Source organism: Monodelphis domestica, chromosome 5 (genome assembly GCF_027887165.1).
Source record: "Monodelphis domestica isolate mMonDom1 chromosome 5, mMonDom1.pri, whole genome shotgun sequence".
Taxonomy (NCBI): domain Eukaryota; kingdom Metazoa; phylum Chordata; class Mammalia; order Didelphimorphia; family Didelphidae; genus Monodelphis; species Monodelphis domestica.
Genome location: NC_077231.1, coordinates 88,932,292 through 88,953,344, shown reverse-complemented (window position 1 = coordinate 88,953,344; position 21,053 = coordinate 88,932,292). Strand labels below are relative to the sequence as shown.

The following is a 21,053-nucleotide window of genomic DNA, read 5'->3' as shown; positions in this document are numbered from 1 at the left end:
TGGGGCCTTTCATCAAAAGTCAGAAGCTTCCTGAGTTCCATTCCCTCCCAGAGACCCTGTCAGCCTGGCTGGGCTAATTTAAAAACAAATGGATTTTAAAAGGCAAGCACTTTTTTCTAATAACAAAAATAGTTAGAAATTAAAGCCATGTCTAAATAATAATTGGGATCTGCTACAAATGATTAAAAGAAAACTCTAGGCCCCACTTCTTTTACCTAGAGAGGATGCCGAGTTCCTTGCTCAGCTGAGCCCGGTACTTCTTCTTTTTCACCTTCTCGACATTGACCATGGTTCTGCTGAGATACTGAAGGATGGCAGGCACCTGAGGCAGCATCAGCCTTCCACCCAGACTGATGGACTCTGGAACAGACAGGGCATGATCAGGGGCTCAACCTTCACCAGGCGCTCTTTTATCAAACAGAGAGCTGTTTATTTGACAATGGCAGCGATAGGGGTTATGAACACAGCTTGCACAACAGATTCAAAGGGCCTGGGATTTCTTGGGGTGGGACTTCTCCATCCACTCCTGTCTCTGACTTTACAAGCTGTATCTAGAGGGGCATCTTCAGTTCCACCCAGAGACAAGCCTCCCTCAACTTGGCAAGGCTGGACTTGAAAACACTGACCTAGAAATTGGCAAGTGTCAAGTTGCATGTAGAGTTTCTCCACCATGAGAGCCTCCATCAGAGCTGACATGCTTTACCGTTATCCCTGGGGAAACCCAGGTGGCCAGCATGACAAATAGAAATGTCAGAGGAAATCCTGAGCAGAGGAGGCTTTGTCATTCCTATTTAAAACTCAAGTGAAAAATATCATAAGGGCACACATGAAAAGCTGGAAGGAACCTCAGAGGGCCCCTCATCCAATATGGAGAAATGACTTGTCCAAGGTCCCAGGGAAAACTGAGATTTAAATCTAGGTCCTATAACCAGGACTCTTTCCAAGGAATCACTGCCTGTCCTCTCCACAGAGAAGGAAACTGAGACCTTGTCCAAAGTCCTACAAGTAGCAAGCATACGAGGTGGGATTTAAACCCAACTCCTTTGAGAGCCACTGCTCTTTCCATTGTACCAAAAAAAGAATTTATTATTTCATCCCATTTCCATCTGCTTAAACTAAATAGAATATTCTATAATCATCACAGATTATGTAAATTATAATTTATAATCATTTATAAAAGTTATATAAAAACCATTACAAATTTTTTTAGCCATTTTGACATATTAGTGTTATAAATTATCAACTACAATGTTGAAAACATTGTAAAGAAATGTAGGAATCCTTTTAATTCTGAACATCACTTAGCTACAGTCAAGGCTTCCTAGCAATATATTTTTACCACAGCAGAACTGCAACTTTTAGTTGTTTAGAAAGTTGTGTTTCTGTATATAATTTTAAATGGAGGTGAGCCCAAGTGTATGAGAACAAGAGATGAAAAATAGAAAGATCCAGCAATGTTTGACTGATCCTACAGAAATACTGGAAGTCCAAGAGGAAGGTGTTACTGCACACAAGTAGAGTTCCCTATTGGGAAGACAGAGTAAGAAACAGAGAAGAAACATCCAGATGAAAAAGGCATGGCTGAGGGCAGCTGGGTGGCTCAGTGGATTGAAAGTCAGGTCTGAGGACAGGAGGTCCTGGGTTCAACTCTAACCTCAAACACTTTCTAGTTGTGTAACAATAGGTAAGTCATTTAATTCCCATGGACTTCTTCATCCTGGTTGTGTGATCCTGGATGAGCCACTTAACTTCTCAGAGCTTTAGGACAGGCACTCCTGAGGATAGGCCAAACCAAACTAAAAGGGAATTTTGAAATACTAAACAAAATAAATAAAAACACAATAAAATATAGAGAACATTTAAAAAACTAAGTCAATATACAGTCCACAGATATCCTTATGAATGGAGTTTGATACCACAGCTACTTATACTCTGCTGATCAGTAGAGGAAGAGGGAACCTTATCCTTGGTTGAAATCATCTAGTTTAAATGAAGGAAGGGAGGAAGGAAAGGAGGGAGGGAAGCAAGGAAGCAAGGAAACAAGGAAGCAAGGAAGGGAAAGGAAAGAACAATGCTCTATACCAAGCTTCTAATACTGATTTCTATCTGCCTCTAGTCATACCGTCTATATTTTCTGTTATCTCGGTATAAACACATCCAGTCACAGGCAGGTTCGACACTGTGTCTGTGGGTTCAAAATCTGGTATGTTGAGGAGGTTGTCAGCTATGTCCATTACAACACTGGTTGTAGTTTCAGAAATGATCTTGGCTGAGAGAACAGCAAATACATTTTTGAGAATGTCATACTCTGGATCCCCAGGTTTCTGTTTAGCCAGCAAAGGGAAGTACCTGCAAGAAAAAACATGAAAGTCATGCCCATTCAGAAATAAATGGCATGAATGAAGATTTTTTTTCTGTAGTCAACCATTTCCCTTCTTAGCCTTGATGCACTAATATTGTTCATTAAAAAGCACTTGGATTTCTAAACATCAAAATTATCTATTTTATTTTTTGTAATTGTCTAATTCATTGTTTGGTTAAAAATTCATTCCCTGCATATGGCTATGAAAGACAGACGATAGACTTCTCTTTTAATTTTTGTTTGATGTGATATCCAGTATTTGGGAGATGTATCTGTTCAGAATTTATTATATAACATGGTATAAAATATTAATCAAAGACCAAGACTAATTTCTTCAAGACTACTGTCCAGTTTTTCCCAGCAGTTTTGTCCAATAAGCATTGCCTTCCTAGGTAATTTATATTTTAAGGATTAATAAACTTGGGTTACTGAGCTATATCTAATTCTTCCTTGTCTAGTCTGTTCCATGGATCTACTTTTCTATTTTATAATCAAATGGTTTTGATGATTACTGCTTTATAATATAGTTTGAGGTACACAAGAATTATTGCCCTTTTATTCCTATCCTTTTTAATTATTTCAAAAGCTTGGGGTTCCTTAAAAAAATTTTTAACCTAGCTCTGTAAAGTATCCCTTTGGTAGTTTTGACTGGCATAGCACGAAATATGCATATTAACTTCTGTAGTATTATAACTGTTATGATATTAGTAATATTCAGTCATGAAGACTGAAATAGTCTTCCATCTATTTAAGTTCTGCCTATTTTTATTTCTTAAAGAATCTCTCTTCTAACTGTATCCATATGGGTATTAAGTGTACTTTCTTAGAATGACTGTTTTGTACATTTTGTAGTTATTTTGAATAGGGCTTCATACGTTTCTATAATTGCCTCCTGGATTGTTATCATTATTGTGGCCCACACACAAACCGAACCATGCATTAATGCGCCTGTCTTTCCACAACACCTCAAACATTAGTATTAATAGTTTTTAATAGTTATTAATAGTTTGTAGTTCCTTAGAGAACTGTCTATTCATATGCTTTGACCTTATCTATTGAGGCATGACTTTTGGCCTTATGTATTTCTTTTAGTTGTCTACATATCTATATTTCTTGAGTGTTAGAAATATTAGGCCACAGAAAATTTTCTGATACATACATATTCAAATAATCCATCAGCTTTCAAGTCTTTCAAAGTTATCCATGAGCACTCTAATCAATGTTATGACCACCAACAATTTCAGAGGACCAATGATTAAGCATACTACCCTAATACTGACAATAAAATTATAGACTCAAGAGAGGGAATAAAAAATAAGTCTTTTTAGTCATGGCAAATGAGGGAATGTTTTTGCTGGACTCTACATATTTAGTTAAAAGTTTTTACTTTTCTTTTTTCCCAAAATGGGGCATAGGGTACGTGAGGGGATAAAAAATAGACTATTGTTACTTTTTCTTTTTTTAAACCCTCACCTTCTGTCTTAGAATCAATATCAAATATTGGCTCCAAGGCAGAAAAGTGGTAAGGGCTAGGCGATGGGGGGTTAAGTGAATTGCCCAGGGTCACACAGCTGGGAAGTGTCTGAGATTTGAACTTAGGATCTCCCATCTCTAGGCCTGGCTCTCAATCCACTGAGCCATCCAGCTGCCCCCTATTGTTACTTTTAAAAAATTAAAATAAGATTGAAAAAGAAGTAAGTTCAGTAGAATCTCACCTTACATTCCAAATCCTTTCATGCAAAACATTCATGCATAATTGTATTTGAAGAAATCTAAGCACTTTCTGGCCTTTCTTGGATTTACCAGAGCTACCAGCATCACTACTCTGGGGGTCATTATATAACTAAATAGCATTAATGAAAGAAAGAGCAGCTTTGCTCTGTTGTAGAAATGACTTGTTACGGGGGCAGCTGGGTAGCTCAGTGTGTTGAGAGCTAGGACTAGAGATGGGAGGTCCTAGGTTCAAATCTGACCTCAGACACTTCCCAGTTGTGTGACCCTGGGCAAGTCACTTGACCCCCATTGCCTAGTCCTTACCACTCTTCTGCCTTGGAGCCAATATACAGTATTGACTCCAAGACAGAAGGTAAGGGTTTAAAAAAAAAAAAAGAAATGACTTGTTACAAGTGAGAACTCTGGACAAAGACTGATGTGAGACTTGATGTTTGGAGTAAAACAATGCAATGATTCACACCAACGTCTCAGAACAAGAATGAACATGATTGGACAAATTAATTTAAGACTTTATGCCATTTGGAAAAATGAAGAGGACTTAGCACATAATTTTTAAAAATCTTATTTTACATTTTTTTCTGCCTTTACTTTTTTCAGTTGCCAATCATGTACATCTGAATTCATATGCTGAGTTCACATAAAATGAGGTGCTACTATATGGAGGGTAAAACAAAAGACCAATATAAATATTTTTAAAACATCAAAATAACAGGACATTTCAGGAAAAGAGTTTCCTAACACTTTCCAGATTATGTTTAAAAAAAGGCCAAAGAAAACACTAAAATCACACCTTTTCACCCATGTTACTATGACAGAAAGGGCAGTGGAGTCTTTTAGATGAACCATTTGATTTTAGAAATGAGGAAACTGAGGTCTAGAAGAGAAGCCAAGGCCGGAAACAAGGATTCTGAGTACAGTCCTCAGTGTTTTTTCCACCACAGAATACTGCCCAAACAGTAAAAGCAAGAGAAATTGTCTGCTGCATTGTGGCAATTACTTAGGAGAAGCCTCTTCAAAACCTACAATAGCTGTGGCATTTACTTTAGAATTCTTATTTTTAGGTGAGGACCCTGATGACATGAGGCCCCATTTCCACCCTGCTTTTATTGGAAAGCCTCTGTTCAAAAAATAGCAACTGTTGGGTAAATCAAGGCCCAGCCCAGGCCATTTTCCACACTACATCATTTCTGTCTTTTAGGATCATGTCTGGCTGAGATGAGGAATATCAATCAGCAGACATAAATAATCCATGGCTGGAAAGTTGTCGTCAGAGAATGAGTCAAAGTTCTACCAACTTTGATGACAGTTAACTAAAAAGAGGTCATTTTGTTCTAGGGAAAGGAATAAAATATACCTGGGATTTTTGCTCCAAGTATGAATAAGTTTCAGTAGAAGAGTTGGTGAATACTGGCTCTCAGATGCAAGTCTGGTGATCTAGAAAGATAATAAAGAATCATCATGTGTGGCATATAATTCCCAGTTCAGGTCTTTGTAACACAAAGGAAGTTCTGGGAAGTGGCTAACGCCAAGATAATCCCTAGAGCCCAATGCTGAGGTTTCTTAGCAAGCGCAGTAGACACATCATGTGTGAGCTTGGCCGTCCCAATGTTGTGGAAAAAAGCCAAGGCACAGTCCCAGAGGTGGCGAGGGGCAGAACCAACTGAGGAAGCCCTGGCCCTCCCAAACTCCTTCAAAGCTCTCATCAGTGTCTGCAGGCTGGGCCCTTTGTCAGCATCACCTGAACTGAATCCTAAATGGATCCTTTACTTACCTGAGGCCAAACAGCACCTTGGAAAACAGCATTGATTTCTTCTGTGCTGAAGTCGTATGATTCCTGCTCAGAAAAAAACTCATCTACCAGCTTGAGCCCAAGGCGCCTCAGATTTTTTAGGGGATTGATGACCCTCAGCTGTACCTGTAAAGACAGAAGCTTTGTCTTAGCACCACACAACACATGACAGGCTGACACCCTGGGCTTTGGTCCTGCTTCACAGGTGACCTGAACAAGGTACCTTCCTTAAAATGGGGGACTGACACCAGGCAAAGAAGAATATTCAAGACATGGTGGGGGGGGGAGGGGAGGGAAGAGGGGTGAAGCAAACTATATGTAATGGAGATTCCTGGTTTTATATATGATGCTCTTTTTCTGTCCTACATTGTATATGCAAATGCTTTCTCTCCCCCTTTGGTATTTGTTAAATTTACAATATTAAGAAATAACATTGAAAAGTCACATGGTGAGTTGTAAACTCATTTTCAATATAAAAAAGAACATTCTCTGTTGGTTTCAAGAAAAAAAGTCCCAGACCCCAAATTAAGAATTCATGATTAGGCCAAATTCTTCATTTTGCAGATGAGAAAACTCAGGAAAACTCAGGCCCTTGAGGAAACTTGCTTAAAATCATTCAGTGAAAGTTATGTTCAGAGTTGGGTCTAGATCTCCATTATCAGGACTCTAATTTGACACTTGTTCTACCATACCATTTGGCAGAAAAATTCATTACCTTCACAATCTCCCAACTAAGACATGGAAAAGAGACAATTTCGGGGGAGATAAGACAATTACAAAGATTATAATAGGGAAGAGGAGTTAAATCTATTTTTTGCTTAGCCCCATATGGTAGAATCAGAAAGAAAATGCTTCCCCACAATGAGAATGTTCTCCAAAGGGAACATAAGAGGCCTTGGGAGGTAATCTCACTTCCCAAGGGGCTCCCACTTTTGTTTGGAGACCCTTGAAAACAGGCCAGATGATCACTCATTGGGAATGTTGTACAGAATTTTCCAACTATGCAGACGAAGCAGAAGCCCCAGAGGAATTCTCCAGGAGATGGGGGGAGGCTCTGCCAGGGGATCAGCATTCTGCTACATAAACAGGGAAAGGCACCTTGGATCTAGCACCACTGACAGCTGGAGGGAAGGAGAGATATCTGTCAAAGTCAGTTATGCATGGCTATGCCCCCAGGTTAAGCAGGGAGGCCTTTTACTGCCTACAGAAGTCTGACAGGAATAGTGGAATAGTAAAGCAGATGCCAGGATAAAAGAGCCTTATGCCACCTCAAATTAGCTCAGTAAAGCACTCAGTAAAAGCTCTACATAGCTCTTTCTCATCTCTGAAGGGAAAGCTTTCCCCCATAGCCAGGGTGGAGAGGTAGCACAAGCATTACTATCCCCATTATTACCAATGAGGAAACTGAAGTTTAAATGACTTGTCTGCAGTCAACAAACTCAGCATCATAGCAGAAACGTTAATTCCCTTTTCTAGCAGTGCTCAAAACTTGGCTTATGGAGGTGGGCCAGAGGATATGATGGCCCTTTCTAGCACTGTTTTCATAAGCAAATTTGTTCCAATTTCCAAATGAATTTTAGAACACAAATCATTTGTCAGGTGAGGAACTGCCTGTCCAAACCTGCCTTGGCCTCCAGTGGTACTTCTCTCCCCACTAGTCCCAGAGTTCTGAACCATAGAGCCTGGCGGAACAAGTCCAAAAGCTCTCCCTCAGGAAGGTGGCCTTCCAAAGGTTTTATTTAAAAGAAGAGTTTTCTTGAAATGACAAGAAGGTTGTGGCTCTGCCTGGTATGTCCAAATCCTGTGGCAAGTAAGATGTGTTTATATAATCCTGCACTGCTGTTTAGCCTGAGCTTCAAGTGTAGCCTCTGTAGGAATTAGGAAGTGATAATGTGCTGGAGCATCATCACTAATCCATCTCTAACCATGGGAAAAAAAAGTCAGGGAGAGGAAGGAGGAATGATGAAAAGGGGCCTTTGACTGGCTGCCTCTGCAGTGCATAAACTGCATATAGAAACTGATGGAAGACTGCCACCTGCTTTTCTAACAAAATAATTTGGCATCTATTTGAGAGATGAGCTTACTCAGTGTTTCTGGAGGATCACAGACTGGCAGTGGGAAGGTCATCAGGTCACAATCCACACTACTCATTTTACAGATGAAGAAACTGAGTCTCAGAGGGGAGAAACAAATTGCCCAGAGTCACAAATCTAAGAAAGATTTGAATCAGTATTTGAATTTGAGTCTTGCTAACTCTGAGCCTCGTGTTACATCAGTGCCTCTAGTTAAGCAGAGCTTTGAAAAATCCAGGTCACCTATTCCACTAGGTAGAGTGGGCTTCTGAGGGGTCAGAAGGAACTCTTAACTGTATGTTCCCTTCCTTTACTGCCGTATCAGAGTTACCTTCTGACCATGCAAAACAAGCAGGGCTGAAAATTGGGGGGAAGCTTCCTAGAACTCAGCCCAGTGGCCTCTGGGCAAGGTGCCTTACCTTCCCAAATCTCAGTTCCTCCTCTAAAAATGAGGGGATTGGGAAGAATGATTTCATGGAGTTGAAAAAAGATGACAAAATCTTTTGACAAAATACAACACCCATTCCTATTAAAAACACTAGAAAGCATAGGAATAGAAGGGTCTTTCCTAAAAATAATAAACAGTATATATCTAAAACCATCAGCTAATATCATCTGCAATGGGGATAAACTAGATGCATTCCCAATAAGATCAGGAGTGAAACAAGGATGCCCATTATCACCTCTATTATTTGACATTGTACTAGAAACACTAGAAGTAGCAATTAGGGAAGAAAAAGAAATTGAAGGCATTAAAATAGGCAAGGAGGAGACCAAGTTATCGCTCTTTGCAGATGATGACCAATAATACAAATTCGAACAGAGAAAGTAAGGATTTAAAAAACAAAGTAGCAAAAATGTTGCCTAAACACAAAAGAAATATTAAGACACCCATATACCTACAAGTGGACCCACAAAATGTACAAGACAAGGCCTGAATAGACTCCATCAGATTTGGGGATGAAGAAAAAGAAAAAAGGGACAGCCGCATTCCATGCCCTGAAGGAATTCTGTGCTCCACCTCCAAAAATGACAATACACATTGAAAAGCAGGAGGGAAAATAAGCTACATCACAGTGAGACTGCTGTCAGAATAAAACCTCTTTTAAATCCAAAGCATTGGCCAATGAAGCATAGCCAAGATTCCTTAAGCATGTTGTTTAGTATTCCAACCACCATAAATCGTATTGATAATTTACAACTATCTTCACACTCAACACTGAATATCGTACTCCAGAGATGCAACTTGGTAAAATGTGCAGTTTATTAATATACATTTATTAGCTAGTGAGTTGACAGAGTGACTAAAGTGCTTTACCAGTAGCCAGGAAAACCCAAATTCAATTCCTGTCTCATAGTCCTATCTGTGTGATTCTAGGCCTGTTATTTAGCTTCCCTCAGCCTCAGTTTCCTCATCTGTAAAATGGGGGTAAGGATAGCACCAACCTCAGAGAGTTGTTATGAGAGTATTTGTAAAGTGCTTTGCAAACTTTAAGGAACAATACAAATGTTAACTATTAACTGTTATTATGAATATTGTAAAATGGAGATTTGAGCCCCAGACTTCAATTCCCAGAAGTCCTTGGTAGTTCCCAGAATTCCCTAAAATATCACCCTGAGTCCTCACCTGAGTGCAAGAACACAATTTGTATTTAAACTGACTCTCCGCCTACTTGGCCCTCTCCCTGCTTCCGCTTCTAAGCTCACACATCTCTCAAGATATAGAGTAGGTGGCTGTGAATGGGCTTTTCAGCCCTCCTAGACATGTGCTTTCTTATTTGTATTTTCTTTATTTCTTAATTTTTAATAAACCTTATAAAAATATAATACTTTTAGCAGAGAAACTAATTTTAATTGTTACAATATTAGTCTGTAAATTCCTATAACATCTAAAGGAACAACAACAACAAAAAGCTAAGCAGATGTCCTCTGCCTGGCAACAAGAATAATGAATCTGGGAAGAGGCCTCAATGTGAATCCTGATCCTACCATTTCCACCCATGTGACCCTGGAAATCCCTCCCCCTTTCCAGGATAAATGAGATGGATGCTAAGGGCCAAGCTGAATACCCTGTCACTAATACGATGCCAAATCTGATAAATGATCTATAGAATTTGTATAAGAGTGATCACGATACTAAGTAACTCCAAAATAAAACCACGTTCCAGAAATGTAGCTTAGAAAGCACTAAAGGTTTCCATTTAAAAGTCGAAGTGAACAGCACCACAAAGCCTTCTGGATCCTGCTATGTGGCTCAAACAATGCTAATAGAAGAGGAGCCAGACACCCAGTTCAGAAAGGAGTTTGGGGAGTTCTTGCCCTCATTTAGCCTAATTATAATGAAGAAAATAACAAGCATTTAGACAAGGTATCTACACTGTCAAGAGGCCTTTAAAGTCAGCAAAGAACTTCCACAACTAGAGGATAGGTAGTAAGGTTCTGAAAACCTCATCTGCCAGGCAAGAAAAACTAAGGCCCAGAGGCGAAATGACTTGCCCACTCACATGGTGAAAAATAGCAAGGTGAGACTTGAACCCAAGGCTTCCTGACTCCACACCCCAAACCTGGGACAATCTAATAAGAGGCCCTGACCCAGCCACATAACTCAAACAAATGTACATGATAATGTCTTAAGAGGAATCCCAAATGCCATGTGAGACCCAAGGGAACTAGGGAGTGATCCACTTGGAGGGAGAGAAGGGAGGATGAGGGAATTGGTATCCACACTGGGCTCTCTAAGATGAAGAGAATTTTAGAGGGGGTCAGAAGAAATGAAAGAGTAGCTTCAAGGGGACCTTAGGGGAGAGCCTCATCTGGGATCTGGGGAACCTGAAGAACTGGAGTCACAGAGTAGTGAGGACAAAAGCAGGGGCTCTGGATGGAATGCAGAATACTAGGAAGGGACTCCTCTGGGAAATAAAGCTAAAAAGGGTGGGAGGATAGCATATGGAAGGCCTTGAATGCCAGGCTAGAGGAGATACTAAACTTCACTTGATATATAAGGATAAAGCATCCAGTGATCCAACCTACCATGCATACATTATGCAAGGCACTATGCTAGGCACCAAGATCAAAAACCATGAAAAATTGGGCTACTCTCAGCATGGTTGAGTTGGGACATACAACACATCTAAAATGTCAGCTGCCCAGTGCAGGCATGATAACTTGAGCTAAAAGGTTACTCTGGCTGTAGAGGAAGGGCAGATTAGAGCTGGGGTTCCTAATCTTTTTTGGTGTCATGGTCTTATGGAGCAATCAGTCTGGTGAGGACTATGGACCCCTTTTCAGAATCATGATTTTAACAGCAAAAAAGAAAATACAGATGATTAGAGAAGAAATGTTCATCAAAATATTTTTTTAAAAGTGATGAGGGGCAGCTAGGTGATCAGTGTATAGAGAGTCAGGCCTAGCTACAACAGGTCTTGGGTTCAAATTTGACCCTAAACCCTTCCTAGTTGTGTGACAAGACACTTAGTCCCCCATTGCTAATCCCTAACCCATCTTCTGCCTTGGAACCAACACTTAGTATGGATTCTAAGACAGAAGGTAAAGGTTTAAAAAAGAAAACAAATAAGTAGTCTTGGGCCCTAGGGGCCAATTGGAGATAATTGAAGTGGTCCTTGGAGCTTGAGATTCCTAAGAGGGAGGCAGGGAAAGACCTCCTCCTCAAACCTCCCATCAATCTGTGAAGATTGGATTTAGCTATTTCCTGATTGTAACAATGAAGATACTTAGTTTAAACAAAATCAGGAATGTTTTGGGAACTTTAAATTACTCCACCCTACATAGACCATACTTTAGGGGAAGATAAAGTTGTAATCTCCTGATCGAACAATAAAGGTACTTAACTCTTACCTTATAGTGAAGCTAGAACTTTAAGTTAAGTCTATTTTAAGATCTTAATACAAAAAGGTGTTAAGTAACTATAAAGGTTAAATTAATGACAAAAAAGGTTAAGTAACTCACAAAAGGTGAACTTAACAAAGAAGTGTTAAGTTTCTAATCAAAGAAGATGAGAACTCTAAAAGAATGGTCATTTAGAGGAGGGGATACAAGGGTGAAAGATCTATATATTGGCTCATTTTCTCTCTTTGGTACCCTTTGTGGCGGAGAATCGGCTGATAGCAGCATGCTGGCCTTTCTGCATCTTAGCATCTTATTGTCCAGTTTGGTGGTGAGTTTCTGGCTGAGTTTCCCTCCTTTACTTTTCCAACTTTATTCCCTTACAAGCCTCTAATCTTCTTCAGAGATCTAGAGGCGGGGATTTTAGAACTCCCCCTGGCACAGGCCAGGCAGGAGAAACCTATATCCTTTTCCCTCCTCCTTAAATTCCCTCCTTCTATATTAATTAAATTACCATAAATTTCCAGACTGACTTGGGTATTTTATTTGGGATTTTCCCCGGTGACCAATTAACTCTAGATTTTAAGTAACAACCCTAAAATTATCTTTACACATCTCCACTCCCTACCCCAAGGTAGAACCTTGGAGAGCAGCTACCTCAAGGGGGCAGGGCAGAAAGCAGAGGATGAAGTTAGTTAGGGAGATAGAAGGAAAACCAAGAGAAAACAAGGGATGGATAAAAGAGCCAAAAGCACCACTAGGTGCTGTAGGGGTCAAGGAGGTTGAAGATGAGAAGTCTAAAGTAATAGAATTCGGGGCTGCACAGGATCTTCTCAAGGGGAGAGAGAGAGATGAGCCTTCTTTCCTAAAATCTCTCACCAATAAGCATAAGCACTGGGGACACAAAGACAAAAGAGACAGTCCCAGCCTTCAGGGAGCTTAAGTTCCAAGAGTGCACAGTGAATTATGTGCTTCTGTTTGGACTATCCCCAATATCGTGGGGTGGGCATAAGTCAGAATCTCTGTTGTCCAGGGGTGGCCAAGAAAATACCTAAACTAGCCACCTTTTCCATTCACTAATGTGTGCAGTGACCTACTGCAATAACCATGTGCTGGTGGGTAGCTTTGGGCAACACTGAAAACCCACATCAGGGAGGATACCCCACAGAACCCTCAAAGCCACTACATGGCCACCCAGCTTACCTTCTCTCTCTGATGAAGGATGTGGGACACAGTCGCTGTCATACAGAGCAGGATCTGCAGAATCTCAGGTAAGTAGGGGCTGATCAGGTGACCAATATTCTTTAACACCAGCTCCAGACTATTGAAGACACCATGCTGACGACCCAAGGGAATAACTCTGGACAAATCCAAGTCTTGTACTGCTTGCAAAACTGCAGAGTGGCAAGAGCCTAACAATGACATGAGAAACAAAGATAGGAAAAGGAAAGGGGTTACTAGTACTCCTTTTACTAGCCCAGGCATTTAAGGTTTGCATAACTCTTTACAAACAGGACCTTGTTAATCCTCACAACAATCCTGTAAGGCTGGTGCTGTTATTATCTCAATTTTAAATTTATTTGTTACATTAAAATACCCAGTCAACTCCCTCTCCCTATTTTAGAGATAAGGAGGTTGAGGCCTCAGAGTTCCAGTTGGACTATGAAAACCCCTGTGACATCACTTTATGAAGCACAGTCTTGGTGTCAGGAAGAATGAGGCCCAAGGCCTGACACACACTGCTTGTGTGATGTGGGGACAGTCTGAGGGGCTGTCTGTGACTGAATAACAACAGAACAAATGCTGGCCTGCACAGGGAGAAGGAACTCATGAAGTCCTTTCACAAGTCCCACTGTAGGTCCCTGACTTATTTATCTAAAGATCGCTCACAGCTTCAAGCTTCCTCTAATGGCTTTATCCACCAGCCACCCACTGTCCATCCCACCCTCACCAAATGCTATCTTAGCCACTTTATCCATGATAGAGAATAAATAATCACCCCACCCCAACCAAGTGAGGCAGTCTAACAGTGGAGAGGGAACCACCCAGCTCCCCCTGGCCTCATGGCCCTAAGCAGGTCACTTTGACTGAGAGGCCTCAGTTTCTTCTGCTGAGACAACTCAGTGACTCACAAGTTACTTCTCTTCTGGGAAATTCTCTACATCTCTAAGTCCCAGAGAAGGTGCCATCTGCACCTGGAGAGGAGTTCCCTCATCTGGAATTCCCTTTGCCAACAAAAGCCCAGGTCCAATCCTATGCTACTCTGTAGTAAGGTAAACAAAGCCCTTTCCCCATAACTGCCCAGAGGGGCAGGTAACAACAAACTTATTTTGTATATGATAAAACTGAAACCAAGAAAACACAAGGCCGGGTTGGAGCCCATTCCTTTAGTGAGTTCAAACTCCCCTGAAGACACAGCACAGAGCACCTGCTACCCAGAATTAGAGGCTGCAGCCAGGCCAAGTCTAAATGACAGCAGAGGTGGCTAAGACAGGTCAGTACCATTTCTGAAGTGCTTCACAGGCTCAAATAGCAGGTCTAAGAACATGTGGACCTCCTCAGGTGATGACCCCGCGAGAAACCGCAAGACAATCGACATGCGTGTGCCAGAGGCTGACTTGCCCTGAGTTTTACTCCCAGTCTTGTTTTTCATTCGTCCATAAAGAATTCTACAAAATCAAAAGTAAAAGGGGTTAATTCTCCATCCATCCACTTCAAAATCTGTTTTAATGAAATTCCTCATAGTAGAATATCATGGTCTAAATTACAACCTTGTGATAGAATACTATTGTGCTGAAAAGAATAATGAACTGGAGGAAAGACCTCCAGGAATTGATACAGAGTGAAAGAATCAGAACCAGGAGAACATTATACACAGAGACTGATACACTGTGGTACAATCAAATGTAACGAACTTCTCTACTAGCAGCAATGCAATGACCCAGGATAATTCTGAGAGACTTATATGAGAAAGAACACTATCCACATCCAGAGAAAGGACTGTGGGAATAGAAACACAGAAGAAAAACATGATTCATCATTTGGTCAATAGGGATATGATTGGGGATGTTGACTTTAAATGATCACACTATAGCAAATAGTAATAATATGGAAATAGATTTTGAACAATGATACATGTAAAACCCAGTGGAATTGCTCATTAGCTCTGGGAGGGAGGAGGGAGGAGGGGAGGGAAAGAACATGAATCATGTAACCAGGGGAAAATAGTCTAAATTAATTAATTAAATAAAATTTTGAAAAGTCAAACTGTGGACAACTAAAAAAAAAATTACAACCTTGCCTGCCATTTTGTACCCACAAAAACTGAAGACTGAAAATGTTCAGTGATTTTCTAAAGATAATTAGTGGCAAAGGCCAGAATGAAACCAAGATCTTCATCAGACAGGATGCTAGGCAGCTAACATACCATATAGAGTACCTTTTGATTAATCATACACTCTACCTAAGCCCATAATTCTCTATTGCCATTTAAAATAATAAAGCTGTTAAATATTATCATAATCTGAAATATATTCATTGTTATTATCCTTGACTTACAAAAGAGTATAACTAAAGAAAACATAGGATCTAACAATAGGAAAATGATGGAACATGACAATGGAAGAGTATACGTTATTCAAAAGGAAGCTTTTAAAAGGTAAATAAGGAGGTATGAATGGGGGAAATAGACTCCAAATTAACACCCTACTGCAAATACCAACAACATGGAAAGAGGTTCTGATCAAGAACACAGGCGATACCCAGTCAAACTGCGCATCAGCTATGGGAGGGGTGGGGAAGGGGAGAGGAAAATAAAATGATTTTTGTAACCAAGGAACAATGTATGAAATTAAAAATTAAAAAAAAAAAGGTAAATAAACCAATGAAAAGAGTGGGTAGAGCACCACCGTATGCCAAGAAACTAGGAACCAGTGAAGAATTTCATGACCCTAAAGCAGAGGCTCAAGGAAGAGAAAGAAGAACAATAGGATGGGAGAGTATTCCATAGACCTTCAGGACAGGAAGAGGAACAAGTGATGATTTCTAGAGAAAAAAAATCACAAAATTGACATAAAGGCTTAGTGCAGCAATGATGGAAGACCTGGATCACTGGATATTGGCTAATGTTCTGTCTCTGTCTCTGGCTACAAACAAAACAGTTGATGATATCTCTATCTTGGGGAAAAGCAGCCAAGAGGGGGCTGTCCACCTTCATCAGATTTAAGCCAATGAAAAGAAACTGCTGATGAAAGGGCATAGATGTCTCCACTCTTATCATGCTACTGAAGACAGGGACCTTCAGAAGGAGTCCAGAGCTCTAATGATAAAGGGGTAAATGGAGCCAACAGCAAGAGAACTTATAGTGCAATTGGGTCCTTAATGAAAGAACCTGCAGAAACAATTGCTGAACTACTCTCAGGGATCTTTGAAAATTTTATGGTAAATGAGTAAAGTACTAATGAGACCAGAGATGGGCAAATGTGGCCCTCATTTTCTTTATCAAAGGGGAAGAAGATGAATTATTCCAAGTACAAGTTATAATGAAGTTGACTCTAGTTTACTGCAAAAATCTGGAAATCACCAAAAAAGAGATGGGAGCACTTAAGAGATAGTAATAGTGATCAAGAAGAGGCCATGCTGGCTCCTCCTCTTCTTTCTTCCTAACCTATGACAATGAGTAAGGGGCAGCCACTGAAGGCACCACAAGCCCCAGCATCATGATTTCTAGGGTGAATGTGAATGAAGAAGTCACCCAAGTTGTTAATGACATAAAGGTAAGGAAATCATCTACATGAAAGCTATTCTCTTCTATTTAAGTGATAACTAAAAAAATAAAAAAATAGTTGTAGAGGAAGCAAAACCAATCTTGGTCAGTGACATTGGTAATACTAATAGCAAACTCTCAGGCTATGAGCCACATGTGGTCCACAATACCCCCAAGCGAAATTAAAATCTAACTGGGAAAATTTAACATAATCTTAAAAATGTAATGAATCATAGATAACATTTGATTTTCTAAGTCACTCTACACCCTCAGGATTCCTGATGTATAGTTTAGTGGTCCCCACTTCTATTTCAGTTTGACATTCCTACCGTAGAGTATCCCTACCCGTCTTTTATGAAGCTACTACCCCTGAAGAATTACAATGTGCTTTGCATAATGTCACATTCTAGACAAAAGAGACTAAGAAAGAAGATCTGGTATTTATTATATTGTACATTCCTGCAAATGTACTTTTTGAAAGTAAGATGATTTATGCTTGTTATAAGATGCCATTAAAAACAAATTCACAGGTATTAAACCTGAATGGGAAGTAATTGGCTTGGATGACATTAAGGATGGTTCCATACATGGAGAGAAACTGGGAGGCAATGTCACAGTTTGAATAGTAATGAAGGACCACCCCAAAGTAGATCACATTTCTGCAGCTCCTTCAGAGGGAACGGGCTTAGGTTTACACCCTTCCAGCAAACTATTAATCATAGCTTTACATAATATACCTATGATTCTCATTAAGACTCTTTCATTCTAGCACTTGGTGCCTTCCCATCGCAATTGAGCCAAGTGGTGGCCCTTCAGGCATCCCCCTGACGCACTAGGATGAGCCTCACAGTAGGGGTGAAGAGCTAAGATTGAATAACTGCAAAGAAGGAGCTGATTGAAGGCCCTGAGTACCCAAACCATATAGCATATAGAGTCAGTATCGTGCTGTTTTCAAAGAAAGGAAATGTCACCTGAGGCTGCCTAAATTAATGTGCAGCAGCATTCCAATAAGTCAAGTGAAGCTCTGTCATGGCCACACATTGGACAATTCTGTGTAGATCTTGGTGCCAAACCTCAGGAAAGACAACAAGAACTCTACTACTTAACACCAGTGTGACTATGGCTAAGTCATCTCAGCCCTTGAAACATCAACCATCCCATCTGCAAAAGGAAATGGTTTTCATTGTGAGTGTGGCAACATGGTTGGTGAAAGGACTCTACCCTGAGGATCTGTGAGAGAGGGCGGGTTGGCTTGAGGAGAATGCAGCTGAGTACTGGAAGGACTCTTGTGTATTGGAAGGGAAAGACTTTCTCTGAGATTGGATTTAGCAGGAGAAATGGGGGAAAGACAGAGAAGCAGGATTCATAGGTCCCAGATTTAAAGATGGAAGGGATCTCGGAGATCTTCCAGTCCAGGGGGTCTTGACCTAAGGTTCGTGACCTTTAATTCCTTTTTATAAGACTGCTAATATAATGGGCTTCTTTGGAATACCATATATTTTATTCCTTTACAAATATTACTCTGAAGAGTCCAGGGATTCAGGAAACAATAAAGCCCAAGAACTACTGATCTAGTCCAAACTCCTCATTTTAGAGGAGGAAACTAATAATAAAGGTGAAACAACATACCAAAGATCACAGAACTAATTACAGCAAAAGTTAGAAGCCAAACCTAGCTTCTCTCTCCACTCTACTACAATGATTCTCCACATTGGTAGAAGTGATTAAAAAATGATTTCCTCTTTAGGAGGAAAACCTTACTTGAAATGGAGTCTATTCAACTAAACAACAGTTTGAAATAACTATGAACTCAGTAATCCCAAAATGTAAATTAACTAGGAAATAACTCTCTACTTAACAAAAACTGAGGGGAAAACAGAAAAACCTGGCAGAAAGTAGATTCAAACTAACCTTAAATACCATAAAAAAAACTCAAAATAAGTTAACTACCTATATTTTAAAGGTCATATAATAAGAATATACATTCATATATATACATATATATTAAAACTAAATCATGTACCTTTCGTAGGGTATTGGGGCAAATTACTAGCAAAACATGGACTATTAACCAAATAAAAAATAAACTATATTATTTCAATTAAATGCAGTTGAAAATTTGCACGAGCAAAATTCATATAACTAGTAGAAAAGGGAAATGGTCAAATGGGGAAAAATTCTATGAAGTAGCTCTGATAAGAATATCATATGAGACTGAGACAGCCTAGATACAGAAAACAAATAGAAATATATAACATTAAAGCAACTCCTCCAAAAGAAATGAACAATAATTGTTCAAAAAGGATAATTTCAAATTGTTCACAATTACATGAAATGAATATTCTTAAGTAACTTCTATAAGAAATACCAACCAAAGGGACGCAAAGTCTTGATTCATAGCCTTAGAAAATGTAGAGCTCTATGTGAGAAGAGTTCTATGGATAAATGTTAACTAGTACTGCTTGTTAGGAGGTCAGGGATAGAAAATGAATGGGACTGGACCTGTAATTTCACTGCTAAGGGGAACTTCCAAAGAACAAACTTGAACAAGGCAGATGGGTATTTTGGCCTTGCATTTTATAACCTCAGAGAGTGGTCAATGGCCTAAGGCACTGCAAAGTTAAGTGTTAGCTGAGGATCAGATGGTTAGTATATGTTGACAGTGGGGCTTGAGCCCAGGTCCTCCTGATTCTAGGCTGGCTTTTCTATTCTATCTCTGTCTCTGTCTCTCTCTGCCCTTCCCCCCAACACTCACTCACATTCACTCACTCTCTCTCTCTCTCTCTCTCTCTCTCTCTCTCTCTCTCTCTCTCTCTCTCTCTCTCTCTCTCTCTCTCTCTCTCTCTCTTTCTCTCTCTCTCTGTCTCTTTCTCTCTCTGCCCTTCCCCCAACTCGCTCTCTCTGATTCTCTCTCTCTCTCTCTCTCTCTCTCTCTCTCTCTCTCTCTCTCTCTCTCTCTCTCTCTCTCTCTCTCTCTCTCACACACACACACACACACACACATATATTTGTAGTCAACATACCTTAGAAGAACTGAAAAAAGATCAGCTCTGTGAGCTGTTTTCACAATTGTATTCTCCTCTGAAATGCTAAAATGGACAATTTCTTCTTTAAAGCTCTTGTCTTCCAATAACCTTTGCAAATTCTCCCTAGAGATAATGGATATAAATCAGAGGGTCATATGATATACAAGCACAATTAAAGCAGTTCATCAGTCTCATCTTTTCACAAGGCAAGAATAAAACTAAATAACATTTAACATTAAATCAAGACAAGATATCAAAATAGGAATTCGGGGAGGTAAATGAGATTTTTTTGGCAACTAACAATTGTCTTTATGTTCTAAAAGATAATTTCCGAAGGAAATGCTAGCAATTATAATTATTCTTTTCTTAATTCATTAAATTTTCAACATTTTACCAAGCATTCATTTTACTATGTGCATGGAAAAGGATATAAGTCAAATTCTTCTTCAATTTGAAACAAAGGATTGTTCTCCTACTCTGAAAATAAAAATGATTGTTACTGAAAACAGCAGAGCAACCCTCCCGCATCACCCCTACTTACTTGTAGGGAAGTATGTGGGGGTGCTTATAGGTCATGATGCACTCCAGGGCTATTTTTTGCACATCTTGTTCAGGATGCAATAATAACTATGGATAAAATTTTATGAAATGATCAGAAAAGGCTTAAGTCACATAAAAACATGCATATCCTCCCACCCTATCTGGACCTGTAATTTCAGCCTATGAGAAAATCAAAAAGAAGAAACTCCCTCCCATTTAAAACACCTCCATAAGTAATTGTTTCAGAGCATCAGGTGGAGTCTGAAGCAGTTAAATCATTTGCCCATGATAACTGCTAAATACAGAAATTTTCATTTTTTCCCCAAAGCTATTTCCCTCTAACTCCTTCAAAAGGATAGAGATGGGAAAGGGAGTTAGGGAAGGAGTTGTTATTGACATAAAACACAAAAATGTATATTGTCAACACTACATCCACAAGTCATTTCTGATCTAATCTCCTAACTTTACATACAGAAAGTCCCTGGCCTTGTAGTAATCCAAAGCAAGGGCCTGCCTGTGTGCACATGTGCATATGTATGTAGGAGGGTGGATGGGAGTGTCAGAACACATCTTCCTTGACTTCATACCAACAACCAAGCATTCTCATGCCCCTCATTTTAAGCGGAAATGAAGTTAATATTAATGAAATTCACAAAGTTCAACCTATTAAGTATCTACATGGGAAAACATGTTTCCTTTGAGATTTTATAAGGGCATCCAAAGCTTATTATTTTACTGGAATTAAATGAACCTTCTTATAAGTCTCTTTTGAAAGGGCTTGAAAAGCAAACCAAAAACTGGAATTCCTTTCCCATTTCAATTTAAACAACTTTAGGTGAAACAACTCTAGAAATTTCACCTTATGCCAAAAAGCCATCTTTAACTTAGAAAAAAAATAATTACAAACTGTCCTTATCAGGGG

At 39.7% G+C, this 21,053-nt stretch overlaps 1 protein-coding gene across 1 annotated transcript in view; it reads right to left on the bottom strand.

Moving 5' to 3' along the window:
- Window positions 1–21,053, bottom strand: part of UTP20 (UTP20 small subunit processome component) — a 101,267-nt gene that overhangs the window by 34,091 nt on the left and 46,123 nt on the right. Inside the window, exons 24-31 of the mRNA XM_007503306.3 lie at window positions 20,133–20,218; window positions 19,589–19,714; window positions 14,303–14,469; window positions 13,004–13,212; window positions 5,868–6,011; window positions 5,451–5,530; window positions 2,123–2,349; window positions 216–360 (exon numbers count right to left, since the gene is read on the bottom strand). Of these exons, the coding sequence (XP_007503368.1) occupies window positions 216–360; window positions 2,123–2,349; window positions 5,451–5,530; window positions 5,868–6,011; window positions 13,004–13,212; window positions 14,303–14,469; window positions 19,589–19,714; window positions 20,133–20,218 (1,184 nt within the window). The remainder of the gene's footprint in view (window positions 1–215; window positions 361–2,122; window positions 2,350–5,450; window positions 5,531–5,867; window positions 6,012–13,003; window positions 13,213–14,302; window positions 14,470–19,588; window positions 19,715–20,132; window positions 20,219–21,053) is intronic.